This window comes from Electrophorus electricus, chromosome 5 (assembly GCF_041902795.1).
Source record: "Electrophorus electricus isolate QZ-2024a chromosome 5, ASM4190279v1, whole genome shotgun sequence".
In the NCBI taxonomy this organism is placed as follows: Eukaryota; Metazoa; Chordata; class Actinopteri; order Gymnotiformes; family Gymnotidae; genus Electrophorus; species Electrophorus electricus.
Window position 1 is genome coordinate 22,993,594 of NC_137501.1, and position 24,564 is coordinate 23,018,157.

General features: G+C 36.0%; 1 protein-coding gene across 1 annotated transcript in view; it reads right to left on the reverse strand.

Annotated features, from left to right (window-relative positions):
* The window catches only part of tasp1 (taspase, threonine aspartase, 1), a 152,589-nt gene that overhangs the window by 116,258 nt on the left and 11,767 nt on the right, over nucleotides 1-24,564 (reverse strand). The window contains 7 exon segments of the mRNA XM_081714853.1: nucleotides 4,725-4,803; nucleotides 4,937-5,083; nucleotides 13,655-13,761; nucleotides 20,293-20,373; nucleotides 22,925-22,987; nucleotides 22,990-23,007; nucleotides 23,992-24,112. Of these exon segments, the coding sequence (XP_081570979.1) occupies nucleotides 4,725-4,803; nucleotides 4,937-5,083; nucleotides 13,655-13,761; nucleotides 20,293-20,373; nucleotides 22,925-22,987; nucleotides 22,990-23,007; nucleotides 23,992-24,112 (616 nt within the window).

The following is a 24,564-nucleotide window of genomic DNA, read 5'->3' on the forward strand; positions in this document are numbered from 1 at the left end:
GCAAAAACTGATGCAATCCACCCCAAACAAAACAGAGATGAACTGTCACCCTCCAAGATGATGAATGACTTGGATGCATGAAAACCACATAAAGGAATAAAGAATGAAAAAAATAAACAAACAAAAATATCATAGGGCTGGTAAGTATAAAAATAGTAACCATATCAGTACATGGATTGTGATATTTCCCATTAGAAATACAAGGTGGAAACCTTTTTTTATTTTATTTATTTTTAATTTATTTATTTATTTATTTATTTTTTACAAAAGCAGTGCCACTATCCCTCTAATGTCCTGGCCCCAGTACCAATTGTTGAGAATATCCAATAAAGTGAATACAGGTAGTTTTGTAGACCAAATAAGCATTACTGTACATGTACATTCTATTAATTGAGATTCCTAGATTAAATTTATATCAATATTCTACTTTAATTTTACATTAGTTCTAAAAAAATAATTAATTAATTTTCAAAGTAACTTAATGTTAAGATAATGCTGTGCCACTTAGAAAGAAAATAACTCCCACTTCAGGTCCCTGGATTTGATGGTGCCCAGGAACTTGAGTGACTCCACAGTAGAAAACACACAGCCATTGATGTTGATGGGAGGTAGGAATGAGATGTAGCCTCTGACATCCACCACAATCTCTATTGTCTTTTGCATGTTCAGCAGCGCGAAGCTGATACTGCACCAGGGGACTAGCAGCTCAACTTCCTTTCTGTAGGCAGACCATTGGCTATGAGGCACAGTGGTGTCATCTGCAAATTTCAGGATCTTGTAGTGAAAATAGTTGTTCCCCTGATGAAATTCTGACCTGGTCAAAAGGGGGCTCTCTTCCACCCCCAGGCCACAGACCAGACCATTGGTGCCTAGAGGCTTAGCAACAAAGCCATAAATGGCCTAGCTATCATGATGGCCTGGCTCCTGACCCTCAACTCCCTTCCCTGAAGGGTCATAAACTGATGGATGGTAAGGTGAAAAGCTCTTACCAACCTGGGTATAGTAAGGAAGACCATAAATTCCATTAGACTCAAATTCTGACCAGGGCAAGTAACTTTACTCAGCCCACATATTCACAAAGTATCAATTTACCATTTAATCTACTATGATGTCAAATAATCAACCAATAATGTATGGTGATTTTAATGTAATCTCCTGTTGTTGCTTTATTGTGTTCATTACTTGTCCTTCATTCATTTTATTATTTAGTCATATTATCTCATCTGTATGTTGTTTACTTCATGCATATTGTAAACAAATCATCAATCACCACTAGTTGTGTTTACCAGAAATCCTATATGAACCAATTAGACAATATATTAAAGTTAGTAGTTTGTAACGTCGAGAAACCAGAAAAGCTATTAAACTCATTATCCAATTGCTCTACTCTCGTTCTAAGACCAGGAGGTAGGAAAGGACAGGAATATCTGATTTTCTTTATTATTATTTTTTAATTCTGTTAGTGCTTTATTTATTTAGTGGTGAATTCTATGTATTCCTGTTTCCCTATATCGCTTCCCCAGTCATGAACAGAGGTTACTGAACATGCATGACCTAGGCAGGTCTTATTCCTTCCAAGATATAACTGACAAATTCTACCCCCTCAGGTGGGATGAGTAGAGTCAAGTCAAGCAATCTAGTCTGGTCTGGTCCTATGTGCGAACTGTGACTGAAACAGGGGGCAACCCCCCAATGAACTTCGAAGGTGGCAAAGAGCTTGTTTTTGTTTCTTAAACAAGTCACCAACTTCTCACTAAGCAGACAGAAATTCAAGGTTATCTTTGTTTACCACATTTTAATTGTCTTTGTTTTTTATGTTATTTTACTAATTTCTTTTCATTAGTGTGTATTCATTGGAATTTACCCATCATGGCTCATTATGAACACACACTTCTTGTTGAGACTGAAATTCCAATACACTGGAATTCCAATACACCGGTAAAGAACCCACGTCTCGGAAAAGGTCTGTGACTCTCACTATAGCCAAATCTGAAGGTCCACTTTCTTGGTCTAAGAACCCTGGTCTCCTCACCATCAGTGGCACCCAGGAACAGTGGACTGAGACACCCAGGAACAGTGGACTTGTGGTCCTCAGGCACTGAGGGTTTGGGGGTCTGACGTGTTTTTCTAGCCACAACTGCTATCTCTTATTTGTCAGGAAATCCACAATCCATTGGCAAAACACTTTTGTGCTCTGGATTTGCTCTGGATAAGAGCGTCTCTTAAATGTGGTAAATGTAAATATAAATCTGGCATGACAGCTGGGATGATTTGACCTACAGTAGATATGGCAGTACAGTGTTGAAAACTGAGCTGAAGTCCACAAACAGGACTCTAGCATATTGTCCAGGACTGTTGAGATGTAGCATGAAGGTCATTGGTGAGCCAGCAGTTGCTCAGGAGATGCGTAGTTTTTCTCACCTTTTTTTAATCTCTCCTCACCAAACTGAAGCTGGCAATGTGGCTTTTCAGCTTTTCTGATAATTTTTATCTTTGCTTTTTTAATCCCTTACCCCAGCCTGTACTTGGCCTCTTTGTAGAGAAATCTGTTCCCACTACTGCTTCCTTGTCCCTCCAATGACATCTAACTTCCACTGAAAACCATGGTTTATTGTTGCTGTTATTTCACCCATGTTGTGAAATGCAGCTGTCCTTGCAGAAATTTATGTATATCATCATGGTATCCAGGTACTCATTTAGACCGACTGTGGCCTTTTCAAAGTCCAGTTGTAGGCAGGCTATATATTTTGCTTAAAACATTAGTAATTAAGGAGGAGTTAACTATCTAAATGACTTCTTGTACACTTTACACGTTAGGTGTCAACCTCTGACTGCACCTGTGCCCTTTAGCACGTGGGCCCAGTCTGGCATACTCAAATAAATCACTTGATCACATCAAACCTCCTGAAATACACTACATCAACATAGAATTTCTTAGGACTAATATAAGTACCTGCTTACCAATTTTCAGCTATCTACATGCAACTGTTTGCCAGAAATCCTATGCTGTTTTATTGGTAAATATCCACAACAATTGTGCCTGTCCTTTTAAATGGCCTTTTAAAACATGTATCCAAGGAGGCTTAGGCTTCTCATGACCCACCATGATAACTTCCGATTTTGTCATATAAAATTCAATTACGATCAAAGCAACTGTGTGACATCTTTAAAAGTACATAGAATGTTAGTAAAGTTCTTTATTTGCTGGCTCACATCTTTTTACAAAAAACATGCGTTCCTTTCCTTCATAACCTAACACAAAATACACAAGCCTTTAGTTACCACAAAATGCACTTTACTTATGTAGAAGTGTTCCTGAATAGACCCCTAGCACCCTCCTCTTTTAGATTTAATTGTTGCTGTTGGGCCATAAAGAGCTATTTTCTTCGAGTCAGACTCGTTCACACCTACAGAGCACCAAGGTGTTGGGGGCAGGGGGAGGAGGGGCCCTATCAAATTACTTCACAAATGTTTTCCAGGCACAATCTGAATGATTGGCAGCTGTTTCACCAAAGCGAGGACACTTAGACGAAAGCCTAGATGCCTTACTTGCCTTATTTGGTAACCCGCTTACTCAGCTACAACAATGCGCACAGCAAAACATTGCTTTGCGTTCTAAACCAGATAAAGTGTAGTGCATGCATGTGACACTGTTTGGCGAAACTAATGCAGTCATTGAGATTGTTTTTAGTGAATCATTTCATCGCCAATACTTTTTGACCTCATGGAACGGAAAAGGCTTACTTTATCTGAAGTTTATGTGGAGTTGTTTGGGTGCAGTTATGAGCTGGAAGGTGAGAGGAAGCTTCTAGCATAGACTATGATGTTTGTATTGCAACTCACTGGATGTTTCCAATTAAAGCTGGAAAAATTGTGATCCTGCTAAAATTGTAAGTATAAATGAATTGTAAGTATAAAATATAAATACTATTTCTTTACAGTATTACAGCATTTACAGTATTAAAGTATTTTTCCAAGCACAGCCTTTTAGGCTGATAGCAATGAAGCTAATATTGTTTAGCCTTTAACAATGAAGCTATAATGGAATTAATATTGTCTTTTAGTAGGTTGTAGCAAAAATCACACTCTTGCACAATGGATGTATAGTAACTAATGACTGTGTGCATTTGGGGAGGTTTTGGGCACTTTGGAGATTTCTAGCACACTTAGTAGAAAATACTGTGTAGCTCCTGAGCAATTTAATGTATAAGATCAAAATTGTTCATTTTATATGACAAGACCCTGTTGAATCAGGAAATATAGAGCATGACTGAAAATGAATCTCCAGCATCCACATACATACCAAAAATAAAAGGTGCTTTTTGTTTTTTTGACATTTTCTTCTGTATTAGATGGGCTCAAATGGAACCTAAATGATGGGGAAAATAAGCCTGGATATGAATGAATGTCTTGGCTAAAGTGTCTTCTTCAATTCAAATCCTGCAATTTCAGATAACTAGTGTTAAAGTGTATAAGTATAAATCTTAAAACTAAATGTGCACTTAGGGATTATCTTGCAGAACAAAATATTAAAGGTGTTCCAAAAAATATTTAAGGTGTTCCAAAAAAATTATATCTTCTCTCAGACTATTACCATCAACCCCAGAATGGCATTAATCTAGAGTCATTTATAACAACAACAAATCCCCTTAAAATCTAAATGTCAAATAAAATGTGTATACAGACACAATTATAGACACTCTGGAAAATGCAGGTTTTCATACCTGAGGTGCTCACAGCTGTAGAGTATGGTCTAGCATCACGTGCATTTTCAGCCCAGCAGCCACATCCATAATGAGCAGCCTTAGAAAGTGTAAACATTTGTGCAATGTTTAGTGATTTTTTTTCTTCTTCTTCAAATAGGAATATATAATTCTAGTAGCCTAGACCTGTGTAAGACTGATTGCTGCAGTGCAGTGAAGGAACATTGACTTACTTGGCCCACTCGTCTAGGGTGTTTCATGGCTAAACCTCCACTAGACACAGCAGCTGCGACATTCCCTTCCTGATCCACAACAATGGCTCCCACTGTATCCAAGGAGGCAGACATAGGCTCCTCATGACCCACCATGATTTCACTCACCTGCTTAAAGCAATTTAAATTATTGTTTGGCACTTTAAAATCATAGGCAGTTATAAATCCCAATGATTAATTTACCAAAACTCAGGAAGGCTGGAAGGTTAGGTAGAGCAAGTAAATCAGCATGTGGTGCACTCGTACAACAATTTACTTAATGTATTTAAACAAATTACTTATGGTCAGTCTTATTTTGAGTAATGAGTCAAATACTGTCTTGGGGAAAGCTTCTGGCCAGAGTGAAAATGCCAAAAGTTGCCAAGAAAACCTAGGGTTCAACCACATTTCCTGCCAATGCTTTGGTTTTTCCGTAACACTTCATTTAAAAGGTGCGTATATAACGTACAACACACACACACACACACACACACACACACATTATATATATATATATATATATATATATATATATATATATATATATATATATATATATATATATATATATATATACACACATATACATGCATACATACATATATATATAAACAAACATCTTACATAAACACTTCATAACATGCTCATGAATGATAAAAAAAATTAACAAAAAGAAGAGAAATACAGATGCACAATACATGACTTGGACAGAAGAGCACAGAAATGAGAGATAGAGAAAAATAGACAGCATGGTTATTACATAAGTACTGTAACTGTCCTAAAATTAATAATTCAAATAATACTTCAGATGAGGAGGTAATCACCTAAGTAACAAGCGTAAAGGTTAATATTCAAATGCTATAATAGGGTCAAAACATAAAAATAATACTTAATACTGAATAGCTGAGATAAGACATAGGGAAAAGGTTAACACAAAATTAGAGGGAGTAAGTCTCATAACAGTTCAGTGGTGATGGCTAGTTAGAGTTCACTCAGTATTAAGCATACCAAGACTGTTATGTATATCAAAATTCATTGCTGGGCTGTACATGGTTAATAAGTCAAGCTGGGGGACCTAGCATAGTCACTGTGGGATGCGGTGGATTGTGTCCACACAGTCAAAGAAATCTTGTTGCATTCCTCAAATTCAACAGACATATTCTTTATCTGAACTTTGTCTTGTTGCAATGCTCGCGTATGGGAAAGGTTCAAATCTACTAGTCCTTTTAACAAGTTTTTCCAATCTAGGTATTCTGGGTCGTGAAGTCATTGTTAAATTCCAACCGAGGTATTTTATGGTCTTTTAGTTCCCCAGGCCAGACCAGGGGGTCGTTTTGGGACATGTGTCCTTGCGGAGTAATAAACCTCTCTTACAGAGTGGCTTTGAAGACCTGATAAGAAGGTTGAGGTGACATCCTTGTAGAGCCAAAAGGGTTCTGGTGTTTATATCAGAGGCCTCGCAGATGTTGATGTTATGATTTGTCCTATGGGTGAAGGTCCAGTCAGACAGGAGAACAAAGGCTGGTCTCCCAATTCATCTTGATAAGGAGATGTTCCAAGTGGGGTGTTTAAGGTTTCCTCAGGGTAAATTGCTGAGGCGGCAGGGGCGGCAGCTTCCACTACACTAGATAGACGTTTTTAGAAACTGCAGCTGTTGGCAAACTGCCTTCAGAGGACCAAGGCCTCCTCTAGGAATTAAATAATCAAATCAAATGATCAAAAGTGTGAATGCAACAACTGATTCTCATAGTGTCTAGTACTGCACTGAACTTGTGAATTAAATTTTTGATTTTCTTTCCTCATCCCACCTTGAAAATAAATCCTGGCTACATCCCTGATGTAAGGGGACTCATGTTCTGCTCAGTATGGGCAATACTATAGCAGGAATGTGTTGTCCTTTGGTGACAGTAGCTGTATGTTTGTACTGCAGCCATGGAGACATTTGGCCATTATGCAGAATGACCAAACATAGTGCATCACTACAAATACCTATTACCATTCATCGAGCATTGTGGTACAGGAGTGATGATACTGGTTTTCCTTTCTTCCTTTTTTTTTTGTATCTGAAGGACCCGACCATCTTGTAGTTAAGGCAACCATAAACTCCTCAATACCAAAGTATTCTATAGCTGTAGGAAGCTAGGCCGAATTTGTGTCACGAATCAAGACAAAAATCCCAAAGTGAACTCCTCTTTTCACAAAAGTATTCCAGAAACAAATGTGGGACAATCTCTCCAACAGCTAAAGTTTTGCCAAAATTGTCTCATGCAATTAGGACAATGATTCAATCATCAATCATAAACCAAAATAACAATTAAGTTACTGCCTAACTACTGTACAGGACTGATCACCAGCTATATACAATATCTGAATGTATTGCTTTTTATACTATTTATCATGTTAATCAATAACAACAACTACAATAATAATTCCATAATTCTATACATACGTGTACACACACACACACACACACACACACACACACACACACACACACACACACACACACACACACTTTCATATATTTAAAAGGGCATATCTACCATAAAATATATGGGAGGTCTTTAATAAACTAGGGCTACATTTCTGATGCCAGTAGTACTGGGACCCTTTTTTGTGATTTTTTAGACACAGTGTGGAGGGAAACCCATTATTTGGTTATTCAATTTGTGCACAAGGTAGTAAAACAACTAACATCACCAAAAGCACTATATACTGCTCACTAGAAGACATATTGCTTGTTGGCAGTGTTTGCTCTAGTGATGCCTAATAGTGCTTTGTTGAATCACAAAAACTGAATAGCTGTAGAATGTATTCATCAGATGTCTTACTGATAAAATATTTTCAAACTCAATAGTTTGCATAACTGTACAAGACATTCCAGTCAATACTGAACTAAAACTCCCTCGCAATATGCAATTTCTGATGTTTGTCCACACATCTCTCTTTCTTTACGCCTGGATAAATGGGCTATTATTAAAATAATAACAACAGTCACTAAAATGTGATCATTATATTCAGCCATTGCTCTCTTTCCATGAAAACAGGTATTTGGATTATGCATTTAACTTTGTTACCAGCTCCTAATTCTGTGTCCTGACACAGAAAAGTACCACAGAGGCCAGTTAGTTGAAATGCTTAAAGTGTAGGGCACACAATATGAATATGAACATAAATTCTTAAAATAAGTAATTTTAAGTGACTCTGCCGCTATCATTTTCATTTGTTTTTGTTTTTTATTTATTAATTCATTTGTTTAATATACTTACAGAAAACACTAACGTTTAACATTCAGTGCATGTAACAAATTTCCAGTGCCATCTGTGTACGACATGGGGGTGCTTCACATACTACTGATGTTGTGCATATTACAGTATTAGAACCATTGCAGCTGCATACAACAGCAACACAAGGACTTAAATATCTTTACATCTGGCAACAATTTGTAAAATGTCTTGGCAAGGGGTATGGCATGTCGCAACAGTCTAGTATCAGCGTCTTCTTGATTATTGTTCAAATTTAGTAAGCTCTCCACTTTGTCCTTGCAATCTGTATGGTATGCAGATGCTTTGGACAACCAATCCATTTGGCTTAAAACTGTTTATGAAAAGTACCAAAGGAGTCCAGAGAGTCTTTCTTCTCAGCTGATATGGTGATGTCACAGTTTGAGCTCAGATGTGATGGCTCCTGAACTGCTGGAGAGTCTGGCAGGTAGTCTTGTGTATCTAATCAAGAAAATATGAAATGATGACTTAGTGGTGCAACGATAGAATTAGAAACATTGACACCAGTCAGGTTGCCTCAGAAAGGTTCATCTTGCTTCCTTGATGATTCACAAACATAAAATAAGATGTACATAGACTAATACTTGCATAAGTGCAAAAGGTTTACGGAAAGATCTAGAAAGAAGAAAATGCTCTGTTGCTTTTACAGAGTATACTGAAGCACCTCCGTGGACATATACCTTTGGCTTGAAACTTGTAGAACTGCCTCTAAAAAGTGCATTAAATACTGTCTAAGTCTACAGCCTAATATTAGTGCTTTCCTAGACACAGGGCAAGCTGGCACAAAGACATTTGTGGCAGTCAGCATTACAACTGTTGAGAAAATGCTTGTGGGAGACACAATCAGTATTTACTTTAAAATCGGAAATTCTTTGCAAATGTTTGGAAGTGCTGTGACAAAGTAAAATGCTTTCGTCATCCTGGTTCGACTGAATACCTCAGTAATTAACTGTCTACGGCAAGACATGATGTTCTTTTTCTGTATGGCCAAAGCAAAATTAAAAGAAGAAAATGGTTGGCAAAATTCATAAAATCTACTGCCAGATTTAAATGTGATGATCACTACAAATAGCATTGCATCTACCCGTCTCAGCTGCCATGGATACTCCCACCTCCCGCTGATGTCCCTTCCTGTAGCCCACTACACCTCCACCCTAGCCAACTATTTCTCCGTTTGCCTTGCAGCAGACATTAATTGCTTATTTTTTCATTTACGTTTCTTTTTAAATTGTTATTACTGTTGTGACCCCTTTGAGTTTTGATTCCTCTCAAGGTTTCTCCTCATGCTCTAGGGACTTTTTCCTTGCCACTGTCTCCCTTGGCCTGCTCACTGGGTGCAAAGCTGCCTGTGACATCTGTTTAAAAAAGTGCTATATAAACACATTTTGATTTGATTAGCACATTTCCTCATTAATAAATGTGGACTGCCAGTGTATTTTACCATCTGTGTCATAAATTGATCCACAATTTGTCTTCATTTACATATGACACTGACAATTCATAATCGAACCACCTTGACTCCAATGGTAAGCAACAGTAAACCAATGTGGATTGGATGTTCTTTTCTCTAATGTTTAGTCACATGCAAGTCAACAATAAAATACTGCACATTTATCTAATTGACAGATTTATTTAAAAGGCATGTTTTTGGGTTGGAATGAGCATGTTCGCAAACTTTGCAACTGCAATAGTAGGAGTAGACAAAAGAAAGTTACTTGTTTTAGCAGGATCTCAGAATGAGGAGAGATACAGTTTTGTGCTCTGCCATGACTTAGAAGACGAACTCTGTACAACCATGTAATTCCCATCTTGGTGAAAGTTACAAATTCCAGTTTTATGGGAAAATTTCAGTGTGTCACGGGTCTCATGACCATGGGGTTAATCACTCATCTATCATTTGGGGTGGGTTTTTAATATGCATGGCCTCATTGTGTGTTGATTTTGATTGGCCTTCACCTTGGACAAGAAGAACTAAAGGCAGCATTGACACCAGTGTGCTAATTTTCGAGACTTTACGAAAAGGAATTAAATACCATGTCACACATTTTGCATGGTTTAGAGCAGTTACCGTTAAGTTTTATGAATCTGGCTCTGTATGTCAACTAGTCATTTTATATCTATATATATATATAGATATTTTTTTTTTCATTCTGCCTTCTATAGCAGTGTGCTTCTTATCTTCCGTCAACAGAGGATGCATTTAAACAACATGTTCTCAAAGATTTGCACCGTATATCAATGCCAATGTTGCTGTAGAGGAGTTACCCGTGCATCACAAGCATTTCAATGAATGAATGTGCTGTATGTTTATGCAAATGACGAATAAATGTGACTTTACTTGAAATCCACATTGGTGCTGGGGTGATCTTGAAAAACTAATTCTCCAACAGGTTGGAAAGTTTGTATGCAAAAAGTGATGGATGAAATAAGCCTGGGATAGTTCAGGAAACAGCATAAGAAGTGGGTACACAAGGTACATAGTGATGTCAAAAAAGGAAAATGCCAGTGGATTTCAGCTTTCTTGTACAATTTTTTTTTCTTGCTGCTTTCTTCTATGCTTGAACATGACATAACTCTTGATGACAATTCCATTGATAACTGAAGGTGTCCCGTGCCATAATTTATAACAAAAATAATCCTAGATTTCCACTTAGTACAATTGCACATAACAAAGAATAAAACTGATACCAATGCTCAGATTACATCACATAGTAATGAGTTCACAAATTTCTTCAATGAGAAAATTAAGCACATTAGAGATAACAATCAGAGTATTAACGTGACATTGAGCAGCTACTTAGAGATCAGAACAACCAAGCCAAAAAAGACTATAGAACCCTTTACATCTATCCAAGAGCCAGAATTTACACCTCAAAGTCCTTCACTTGCTTACTAGATTCACTGCCCACACACTTTCTAGAGGAAATCCTACCTGAAGTAATTAAAACTTTACTACATTTAATAAATTCCTCCTTGAGCATTGGCTACGAATCTAAATCTTTCAAATTTGCTATAATCAGACGACATCAAAAAATCTAACCTTGACCCTTGTCCGCAGGCCAATCTCAAACCTTCCATTTATTTCCAGCATCCTAGATCCAATATCCTAGAAAAAGCTGTAGCTCAGCAGCAAAGCTCATACCTGAATCTGAACAAGATACATTAAGTCTTTCAGTCAGGGTTTAGTCCTCAGCATAGTACAAAGACAGCACTGATTAAAGTAGTTCATGACCTGTTGTTGGCTTCTGACCAGGGTTATGTCTTTTTGTTTATATTGTGTGATCTGAGTGCAGCATTTGACCCTATAGATCACAACATTTTACTAGATAGACTTGAAAATGGTGTTGGGGTTAGGAGAATAGCCCTTTCCTGGTTTAAATCTTATCTAGCTGTTTGCTACCAGTTTGTTAACATAAATGGAGACTTCTCAGCATACAACAAGGTTAACTATGGAGTCCCACAAGTATCTGTTCTAGGGCAATTGCATTTTTCTTTATATATGATACCTCTAGGTGACATTATAAATAAACAGTGTGCTAGTTTTCACTGCTACGCTGATGATGCTCAGCCAAACCAGAGGACATATCAGCTTATTATTATTGAGGAATGCATAAAGCACGTCATACTCTGGATGTTGAGAAACTCTCTCTCACAATCCTGACAAAACAAGGGTGCTTCTATTAGGCCCAGAGACAGCTAGGTCCTCACTGTCTAATTACTTAATGAAGCTCAATGGTTTCCCAATCACATCTTCTCTAACAGTTAAAGATCTTGGAGTGATCATGGATCCCAGTCTCTCGTTCGAAGCTCATGTAAATATTTCTAGGACTGCCCTTCTCCACTTCAGGAAAATTGCGAAAATTAGGAACATACTTTCTTCACATGATGCAGAAAAGCTAGTCCAAGCATTTATCACTTCAAAATTGGACTACTGTAGTGCTATATCTCTGTACCTACCTTTGTGCCTAAACAAGGTCCAGTCTGTACAAAATGCAGCAGCCAGAGTTCTTACTAGAACTAGAAAGTTTGATCATGTTACTCCTATCTTAGCTACATTACATTGGTCCCAATAAAATTTTGTATTGATTATAAAATACTTCTAATGGCCTACAAAGCACTGAATGGTCTTGCCCCACAGTACCTTAGAGATCTCCAGGTACATTATGACCCACCGCATCTGCTTAGATCAAAAGGTACAGGCTCTTACCAAAAATATGAAAATCTACTGCACAAGGCAGAGCCTTTTCCTATAAAGCTCCTACAATATAGAATAGCCTTCCTGTACATGTTTGAGACTCAGACACAGTCTCAATATTTAAGACTAGGCTGAAAAACCTATCTGTACAATCAGGAATTTTATAAACTACTTCCCATCTTAGGTAAAGGTGTAGGTCTGGGGGTCCATGAGCATTGAGAGTTATGGTAAACTGGGATGTTATGATGCTCTCACTTCACCTCTCTCTTGTCACTAAGGTTTGTTGACTGAGAGGGTTGGATTGCTGATGGGGCCCCCCCATTTGAGTCTTGGTTCATCTCAAGGTTGCTTCCTGATGCTCTAGGTGCCTTTTGCCTTGCCACTGTCGCCCTTGGCTTGCTCACTGGGCGCTTGGACTCAGACATTTGAAAAGCTGCTTTGTGACAACATATTTTGTAAAAAGTGTTATATAAATAAATTTAACTTAACTTTGACTTAAAGTTTTAACTTTTGCTGTAAAACACTGCAATGACAAATTAAATATGCATTAATAAAACTGTATATCTTCAAATAGTGTTTAGAATTATTTTTTGGTGGCCTTTTCAAAGTAATCATTATTTGCTACTTATTGTACACAGCTTTGTAGTATTTTCTGTTTCCTCCTCTCTGCTGATTCCTCAGGAATTAGAGGCTGGTAATAGCTATGTAAAGTGCATAATCCAAAAACATTTATGATAACTATGTATAGAGTAGAACATATTTAAAATGAAATTTTAAATTAAAATTTTAATAATGACAATGTTTTGTATGTAAAAATACCAATTACAGTCAATATAAACCTTATAAAAAACCCGTATAAAAATAACCACAAATCTTCCATTTTGCAAACTACAAATATCAGTCACAAATAAGCACTGCTGTACTTTGGCACCTTACCAGTGGTCAATAAACCACTTCTGTAAATCAACTCTCAATGAAAATACAACTACATTGACCAGCTTTTGTGGCATTAGCATTAACATAACGGATTTACTGAAGATAAACATGCAGGTGGGAAAAATGTTTTTATATTTGGGAAACACCTAATGAAAAGTATTATTTTCTGGCAAAGGTCAGTGGTTTAAAAAAAAACAAAACAACTTTATTACAATAAAATGACACTTGCAAGAGATCTGTACGTGCAACTAACGAGAAAATAATACAAGCCATTACATTACTCACAGTTCCATTTGATTGTTGTCGTCTCTTTGAAGGATTATACACGGTCTCCAGCTTCTCTGCCTGTTCCATCTTCCGCTTGTTCCTTCTGTATGCTGACAAACTAAATTCTGAAAAGCATCAAAAAGAACTCTCTGTATTTCTTAGTAATAGGCAAAAGTTTCATCCTGAACAATAATCTTGCTTAATCGATGAGAGGCCAGCAAATTTGCTCCATTTTCCTTATACTTTATACCCTTCCAGACCACTGTAGTGCACTACATTTTAATAGTTATACTAGTATTAGGTTGAGCAGACTCCACTTGTAATACTTCAGCAGAATACAAGCCTTCCTTGATCACTGAGTCAACAAGTTCTCATATTTTGAAACTGCACTTCTGCAACTTGTTCCTTGATCGACTCTCCTATACCACCACACCTCCACAATACATTCAGAATTATTCTACTTTCCTGGTTCATACTACATTCTCTTTTTTTATTCTTCTCCCAAGGTCACTCCACTAGCTCCCTGCTAGATAAAGTACAAACATTCAGTAAACAACACAGTGTCATGATCAAACTCTATTGAACAATTTAGCAAGATGGCATTATTAGTCAGTAAAGGTGTAAGAGGTGAGCATCACACCATCACCATTCCAGTTCACTCAGCATTCAGGATCAGAGAAAAGCTTTAGGTTGGTGGAGGGATGAAGTTATTTAGGAGTTGGTGATCTCTGGCAGAACTAGATTACTCCCATATGTTGAGAGATCATCACAGATTACAGACACTTAAGAAGTAAAGAAGAAGCAGATGAAAAAAGTAAATAAGTAAATAACAGAATTATATCTGTATTTCTTTGTTTAAAAAAGTTGCGGTGTAGGTCAGATCTGCAGGAGTTAAACATTTTACTGCATTCAATCACTTCACAATCCCTCTTAAATCAAACAAGTTTCTGGTTGCAAGCCAATTTCGATGAAATTACAAGCATCAAATGACTACTAAGCTTTTCAATCAGTTATGTATTCATGTCTATAAAATGCTCAAAGTATGTAAGAGTTATTCCATTTGTCAAGATTAATTAGGCATTCCTTCCTTACTGACAACAGCTAAAATTTTCTTACTAGAGTCACAGCTAGCAAGTGATACTAAGCGTTTTGCTTTTTTTTCTCCAACCAGAAACTATTTTTTTGGGAGGGATATTTTTAATAGTGTAGCAGTGTTAAAAATAACTCAATCATACATAATGAATATCAAACAATTCCAATTTTCACCAATATTATAGCATTAATATCTATTAATGCTATAATATCTGCAACTGTAAAACATGTTTATTAATTCCAGTCTCCTTGTTGGTGAAATGCTTAACCTATGTGTCTACACTTCACATAATTACTATTGGGTACATAAGACAAATACTGGGGAAAAAAAAAAAAAAAAAAAAAAAAAAAAAATATATATATATATATATATATATATATATATATATATATATATATATATATATATTATTTGCAAAATAAAATTTTCGTTTAGGCAAGTAAAAGCAAGTTTTTACTTCCCTTTCAATAAGTTTATTTTAGAAATATTATATGCAAAAATCATCAATGACAATGATTTGTGATTTAATTGTTTAACTGAATTTTACTGTTTTGTAATGCCATATATTATCTACTTTTAATTGTAATAATATAAACAAACAAATAAATAAATATATAAATAAGAAAGCTTTGTTTTGGGCAGGGCAAAAACATAATCCTGAAATTGTCATTTCTTTTTAGTCTCTTTGCAGAATAAAAGTTAATCAAATTTGGTGACACATTCAATGCACAACATATGGTTTCACATAATGTTTTCAATATTTGGACAATTATACTAACACTATAATATACATTAATCTGAAAATATTAATAAATAATTCATCATTAATTTCTGAAAAGAAAGCTGTATTCTGACTAGAACACAAAGGATGCAAAATGGGTTTCAGGTAAACTCATCTGAAAAGAAAAGATGGCATTTAGAAATTGGGGCAGTATTTTACAAAATAGGTCAAATACAGGTTGGAAAAGAACTAAAGCAGCAAAGAAAGAATATTCAGAAAAGCTGAAGAACAACTTGCTGCTACTGATGCAACAACAACAACAACAATACCACCACCACCAGCCTGAATGAATTCTATTGCAAACCTGATAAAGCAAAGGACAATATCCATCCTTATGCTTCTAACCCCTCAAAACAGATGTCAATACTTGAAAATCACATTGTCATCTCACTTTTATCACTCCCCCATCTCAAACCTCTCATCAAGGAGATGAAGCCCATTAAAGCCAGCACAACCAGAAACAAGCACAGCTGTGTGTGTCTGTGTGTGTAAAAAGGGAGGAGACTGAATGCGTGAGTGCAGATGAGCGCACGTTTACATGTGCATGAGTGTGTGCTGTAAGAAGGAGGCAAGATTTGCCATCTTGGCTCTATGGAGAACAAATCAAATAAAATGGCACAGAGTTTGAACATCCGAGCAATGTGGCTGTATGTTAATGAGCTCAGCCAATTTATACTAGTCTAATCACAGAACAAAGGACAATGGTGCTGATTTTAGTAACTATCAGTGGTGTGTCAATGTTCATATGGTGCTGGAGGAAGAAAGAACCAGAGAGAGAGAGAGAGAGAGAGAGAGAGAGAGAGAGAGAGAGAGAGAGAGAGAGAGAGAGAGAGAGAGAGAGAGAGAGAGAGAGTAGACAGAGCCTCTCTTTGAGGTCTAACCTTGTAAAGAAAACCAGAGACAGAAGTTCTGTTGACCAAGGTATTTACACTTGAGTTCTGTGTGCTTTTGGACACACCCATTGATGGTCCTGTTAGGCACTGGCCTTAGGTACATGTGGGAACTAAACATAGAGAATATAACTAGGAACAGGTGAGAAGAATAACTAATAAACCACGGATTGAGACTGAGGAAAAGAACTAGGATTAAACCTTTAGCACAGCCAAAACTCAAAAAGGGAACCATCCCCATCTTTCTGAAAGCCAATAAACAAAAAAGGAATACCAGCATTTTTTGTCTTGTGGCTGAGTTGTTCAGATATACACCAAGATAATTATTTCATAGTGAAGGACACACAGAGTCACAGAATGGCATTTAAAGCTTTTACTCAGACATTTATTGTGTTTCATAGATGATAAATCGGGGTATTGTTCATGTTTATTCAGATAGGTACATACTTATTCTTGTGCTAAAGCAGAACCTAATGGCTAAGAAATTGCATTTAGTGGTTATGCTAGAGAACTCGTGTTTTGTTTGTTATTCTCAAATGCTTAAATGTAAAGATGTGAGGGAGCCATGTACAGTGATAACTATATACATGTAAATTTACAGAGATGACTTTTTGTTTTATACAGAATAAATATGCTAGCCATGTCCTTTTTTAAGATACCATTTGCCATTGTGCTGCTATTGTTCCATTGAGATGTGTTACTACAAAAGGTTGCAATATTGAGCCACTTTGTATACAAGTCTTGGAACATAAGAATAAGAGGTAACAGAATTCTTTCTGCATTATGCTGATTGGTCAAAAGTGAAGCGAGACAGGGTACTGTTTGGGGTAGAGATTGAAGGTGGCTAAACATCAGGTTAGTATAAGGCTGGTAATCACCACAGAAAAAGAATAAATAGCACATGAAAATGGTTGTCATGCAAGTCCTGTCTGGTCTGGTCTATAGAGCTAGAAATGAATCATCAGGATCTTGTGCTCATGCTGTATTAGCTGAATAACCAAATCAGCACTGCAGTAATAGTGGATAGGCTGATTAAGGCAGTAGTGTAATGGAATAATTGTTTGCACCTAGCCCTGATCTTTTATTCTTCTGGAATGCCCAAAGAATGTAGAATATTTACTAGGAATAAACACAACATTGGTTTAAAAAAGACCTTAGATCAGAAAGAAGAGAGCAAAGATCATAAAGCAGATGGCAAATGAAAAATGGCTGGCCAACTAATCTGGTTTGAAATTTACATACACTGAACATGGACATGAATGTCATGGCAATATTGGGCTTGCAAAGATTTGGCTTGCAAAGATCCTTGAACAGTTATTTTTCTTTTTCTGGGGTAGAATGAATGTACAATACATATTGTTAATAGAATAAAAAAATATCAGGCTTTAGTGCATAAATTTTAATTTTGGAGGTGGGGGGGTTGTCTGAATCAACACAGGGTCAAAATTATACATACAGGGTCACAAATATGTATACTCCCACTTACATTATTAAATCAGTGCTGCTGAAAGTTCCAAAATGTCTTAACTTGCCAAGGCATCTTATCTTCCTGTAGGTAATCATGACTGACTACTGCTAAGCTTAATAACACTCACAATGATTGCTGTTTATTTGTTGCGCTCGATAATCAGCCAGCCAGCAGGCTCCACTTGGCAGAAGATCTTGATGCAAATGCAGACAATGATTGATGGGAAAACTTTCATGTCAACTTCTGGCATAGTAATAAACTGTAAAAAAAACAATTTGATAAAATTCACTATTGCCTGCACAGTGTGAAGTTTCATTAGAACTTTTTCACTCCTTATGGTTTGGAATCTCCCTTAAAATAGCTGAATTCCTTATGTAGCCCACTTTGCAGGAACTACTATGGAAACTGGAATGCACTTTTCAATTCTGAAATGTTATTCATCTGCTTAGTTATATTTAATACTTAACATCTTGCAAAAAGTACAACCACAAAGCATTGTTTGAGCTACCAATGCTGAAAACGTTACCACAGTTTCAGTTATATGGGTGTGCTTTGGATATCTGAAAGGTGATGAAGCACAAATTAAGTCTGCAAAATATGTCGTTGGTCAGTACAAACCAAAACAGGCAAGATAACAAATATTTTCCATTACCTAAAAAGGTGCCCCATCACAGTGACCACACCCACACTGTGAAAATGCGGCCCATGTTAATTCATGCTTAAGCAGTGCTAGTGGGGCTCTACTAAAAAGCAATAAATCATGTCATGTTTTGCAGCCATTAGCCCATATGGAAAGCAAACACCTGCCACATGCCTCAACATCTGTAGATTTTTCCTTCAAAAAAAAAACAAACAAACAAAAAAACTGAACCTGCAGTCATAATGATGAAAATCACACACTGCTAACAAATAAATGGCAAGGTTCAGTACAAGTATTATCTAGTTTTTTTTTTATTTTTTAGAGCAGGTATACAGGAGAGCTCCTCTCACTGTTATTCAATTAATACTACAGAGGCTGATTGGTTTTTCAATACTGTTCAGTAAAAAGATTGAAGACAATAGTCAGCAACTAACTACTGGATGTTCATTTCAATCTTGCATTTTATGTGGCCAGGACCACAAACACATTTATTAGACATACATACATTAGACATACATCCCATCTTAAGTGAGGTACCTTCATGTTTTGCAATATTTGTTGTCTTTGTTCTTTTTTTTTTCTGTCATTACATTTTATGCAAGCTTAAGAGTAATGAAACTACTTATTCATGGCAGTAGGGTCCTCCATATTGGCAAAATACTGGTTGTCTATTGGTAATCAGTCTTAGAGCAGTGGAAGTGCAAAACCAATGTGAACTCTGTATTATGACAGGAATTTAAAAAGTGAATCGCTACCATTTTGCAGTATAATTAATATTTAATGTGACAGGCCTTCTGTTTTGTGTGTGTTTTTTTTTTTTTTTTGGCACTACAGGGCACTATATTAACTGCACACGGCAGTTATTAATAAATTACAGCAGTTTTTTTTAGTCCTAGAGACTACAGGACTACTGGTGTGTTGCTATGCAGTTTGTGTATGTCAGGTCTATCTTCAAATGTAAAATCTGGTGTAATTCCGATGTATTAAATCCTTGCTTTCTAATGTGTCCATGAAAGATGGGCAAATAATAGAATGGGCTACCATATCCTCTGAGACCAGAGGTCCCCTTTTACTGTGCTATAACCATAGTTCACTGTCATATATTACAGCCAAATTTCCAAGTATGTTGTACATTACACTAACAGAATTAATTTGCAAGTTATAGTCATTCAAATGATAAATTAGAGTGGGCTGTGATGCCCAATCCTAGCACGCTGAGTGTATTTGTTGATTACCTGAAAAAAATGTTAGGAAAACCTTTAATTTCACCATGAAAGCCAACAGCTATTTTTGCAGTACCAATGATAAAACACAGACAGGTTCACTTAAATAGATTATATGATCACTCTTATTGACAGAGATACTATGAGTTTGGGATATCCCTTACTTGGCAACTGACTACAGTTTGTACTATACTGTATGTTATTTTGAAATTGACTTTTGGGAGGTGGTCTGATCATTTCTGCTCATCTTGTCGTGCATGGCTGCTGGTAAGCTTAAAAAAAAACAAATCTGTAAGTTCAATATTATTGCTTATCTAAAAGCTTTGAGTATGGTTTGACAATGGTTAAAGTGACTGAATATTTTGCATGTCCTAACACAAAATGAGGTACTTTTCCTTCCAGGTTCTAATATGAGGTGTTTTAGAATTCTGAAGAACATAAGACTTCACTCTTAAATTGGCCTTCAAATCAAATAATTCTGCTCAATCCTGTTCCGCAGCACTATAAAAAGCAAGCAGGTGTAGAGTACAATGAAGCAAATTGTATACATAAAATACTCACTCGTGGCCATCTTCTCTGAAGGACATGCAGGGATGCCATGACCAAGAGCCCACTGCTGCGCTCCTATTCCAACTAAAAAGCTGACAAACAGAAAAAATGAACCTATGTACTTAAAAAACATTTTCAGCTATTGCATGACATTAGCATATAACTGTAGCCTGCAACATCTCAAATGAAGAATGAGTGAGGAATCATTGAAACATTCAAAAAGGAGTAGAATACATGAAAAAAGATGTATACACTGCCAATTAATTGCACATTTTTCTCATTTACCAAAAGCAAATGCCATTAAGTCTATAATGGAGCCTCAATCAGACAGATTGTTTTATTTAAACTTAATATCATGAATATATTTTCAAGTTTGTACATCCCTACAAAAATCAAGATGCATGAAATCACATGCACACAAGTGAAACAGTAGTAAGCAAAGGTAAAGGTAAGCATGTATAATAACGAATACAATAAGATTGCAATAATTATACCAACAATAGAAAATTAAAGAGCATAAACAAAATATAATTTGTTAAATAAAGACAACAGAACCCCAATACTGATCTATGTCTAATTTTTTTGGCTTCATCATAAGGCATTGAACAAGTGAAACATTTTCAACAGTACCAAATATATTCTGATTGTACAAAAGTAACAAGACTGAGCACTGCAACACACCTGGAAAGCTGATTCAGCTCTACCTTTATAAAATGTAAATCTTTCAAATTAATAGAAAATAGATTAGAGTTTAGCCAACTGAGCCACAATGACACTGTACACCTGACATGTTGCAGCTAAATATATTTTTTCAAACAAAAGTTTGTTTGTGTGTTTTTGTTTTAATTAAAACTTTTTGGGGGTGGGATGTAAACAGGCATCAAAAACAACTGGCTTGAGTTAACTGGCAGTTAATTTATCATGACCTACCACTCCAGTGACATCATCTGCGAACTGGACCTTTTTAAGAATTAATATAAGATATGGAGGCATTAATAATTTGATCAAGAGATTGAGGCAGGACCATGATGCTCTGATTACATTAGGCAAACAAGCTATTATATAGCAAATTACCTTGTATGTGTAATCAGTTTATTGTCTGTCTGTACAAGAAATACTGACTCTCTACACAACAACATTGGTTTTAGGTGTAGTGCCCTATGTACTGGTTGAAGAAAACAAAAAGCATCATGTGAACCACAGATTTAAGGTTTGATTTACCATTAAGAGACAAACTATTCAGAAACAGAATTCTGAAACCTGAACAAACCTCTGTTGGACAAACATCTCAACCTTTTCACAGAATTTAAAGATTTAAAAGTGATAGTTCACTAGTTCACTTCACTGCAGTGGTATCATTTCAGTAATGATATCAAAATCAGTATCGAAACAAAACTTTTGGTATCATGATAACACTATGCCCCAATAGGCATTCCCCTTGGGGGCCGCGATGACAAGCAAACAAAACCAATCCTACCACTGCAGTATTACATAATAAGAAACAAATGGCTGGAGTAATTAACAAAGGGCTGTAGACATGATTGGGTTTTATAAGATAACACTATATTAATCCCCAGGGAAATTAAAGAAATAACCATCTACATAGATCCAAACAGCAATAATACATTAGTAGCCTTGTATAACTATTATGTTTACTACAAACAGTAAAGTCTATATTTTATAAAGTTATTTTAAAAGGCTGTTTGAAAAAGACAATTGTGTACTAATATTATTTATTACTATGCTGTAGCCTTGAAGAGTTAAATCATAAATATCGTCATGAATCAAGAACACATGATCAGCTGGTCTGGTTAGATGTGCTGCTACAATATCCAAATCATATCAACTCCCCTGATTCCCTTTAAAAGCTTAGCATGAGCCAGCCACATGACAATGACAATTTCACCAGAAAGTTTACGGATGACCAAAGAGATACTTGTCATGGAAGTACAGAGCTGTCACAATAAGATTTATGGCACTTGAAAAATTATAGTTGATCACTCTGATGAGAGTAAAATAAATAACTGTGAGTGTGATTAATTACTTGAACTATTTAATTTTCCTTGCATAATGACAATTGTTTATATATACACACACACACACACTTTATTTTTTTATTTTTATATTTTACTCATTTTTATGTCCATACCTGAAGTGAGCAAAATATTGTGCTGCAATTGTGTTTGTGTTAAGAGCAGATCCCAACGGAGGCGGTGGCACAAGTACAGTTTTAAGTCATAATGAGTTCAAAAATATTGTCACACCCTCTGTTGCGCCATTCCACCCACTCAGGTGCTCATTTATTTTTGTCTCAGGTGGACTTAACAAATGGCAATAGTATATGAGGATTTGATTTCCTTGTGCAAGTAGTTTATTATTAAATTATGGGTCTTCCAATAGTCATTATAAATAAATAAAATATAAGTATATTTCTCATGTATTGTCTTGCCAGCAATAATGTGTGTCCATCCTACAAAATTAGTAAAATATGGTAATAGGGGGCTCCAGTGTAGCATAAAATTAGAGCCCCTAGTGTCTTGTGAAATAAAGTGCTTGTAAGAAGGGACAAATAGGGTGTTAACAACAAAGCACATACACAAACAGCAAATTGATCAGTTACTTATGACACAGAAGTGTGCTTATCAGGGAGGTATCCTCCCAGCTGAAAGCTTCCCCTTTTGTGCTTCATTCAGTAGTCTTCTGGCACCAAGATCGGATTCTTAATTCCTAAGAAGAGAAAAACCATTACTTTATATACATGTTCCCAGGAACTTGTATAGTAGAAACACCTGCATTCGATAAAGTAATCTAACTGTCTCAGCCCTCAGAGCTGAATAAGTGTGTTACACCATAGTACAATAGAAACAGATTCAACAATTACACGCAGTCAAAACAGTTGGCACTCATTTAGTCACCCCTTCTTTCATTTGTATTTATAGCTCCCTGAACTGTTAATCTATAGCCTTCAATTTCAGTTCTCAAATACTCAACAAACTGCTTTGTATATTGACAGCATTTATCTGTTTAATCCTTTTTATCCTCTTTTGTCCCTCCATTCTTCCATGGAAACCATTTGAAGCTATAGCTAGAAAACTTGGTAAAAACATTTATCGACCTCTTCTATCTTCATTTATTGCACCATCTTCCCATTGAAACCGATTGATTCTACAACCCCTTTCTTTTTTAAGTTGTATTTCATGTTGATGAAACAATCACCTATTATCTTTTTTCATTTCTTTCATTGTCTTTATATTATAAAGAAGTTGCAACTCAAGCAAAAATAAATACTTCCCAGATAAATAGCTTTTAGTTTGACTCGAGGCTAAAGCATCCTGATATCCTGAGGTTGACAATAAATAGCCAAAGATAATTATATTGCACAACAAATCAAAAGGTGCTCCCTAAACTGCACCATGACTTAAAATCCTAGTAAAAAAATATTGCATTGCTACCATCAGCTTTATACTTATACACACAAATGCATACATTAAAGATATTACAATACAACAAAATGTAACAACTGTTACTCTAGATCAAAAACTAGGAGGAGAAAAAATTGTGAGGTTGTTCTAGATCAAAAACTGTGGGAAGAGAAATATTTGTGAGGAAATTTGTATGGAACAATATAATAAAAAGGGGAAAAAATCAAGGTAAATAAAATATTAACATTTCTGTTTCTCATGAACATTAATAGAAATTAAGAAAACCCACCAGTTAAAGCACCAACTGCTCCATAGTTTAATGATTTTCCATCCATGATGCTGGCATCACATTCAATATCCCCACACAAGTTCAGGTTGGAACCTGTACCAGCATTGGTGAATGGTGAGTCCTGCAAACAAACAAACAATAAGGATCACTGTATGCTTGCCCAAAACAAGTGTCATTTCATATTTCTTGTGTGTGGATTTTTTTGAATTTGTATAGGTCTTGCACATCAATCAAAGACATTTAAGGGACAAGACATTTTGTGTTTAACAGGGTCTGTTATATACATTACAAACTTTTGCCCAACTGAAATATCCAATAAGAGATGCATTTCAGATTTTCTGATTAAAAAGCTAACTGGCACCTATCCTTCAACTGAAAAAAAAAAAAAGAAAAATCCACCTGCAACAACATGGTTATTCTCAAAGTCCTTTAAGTGTTATTTTCTAAAAGCACCCTTAAGAGTTTTATTAGTGCACTGCTGCCTCACAGTGGGGCTGGGCAATATCTGAAAAATTCTTTTCACAAACACAGATGTTTGTGCAAGCACAATATATTGAAAACTAATGATGCAAT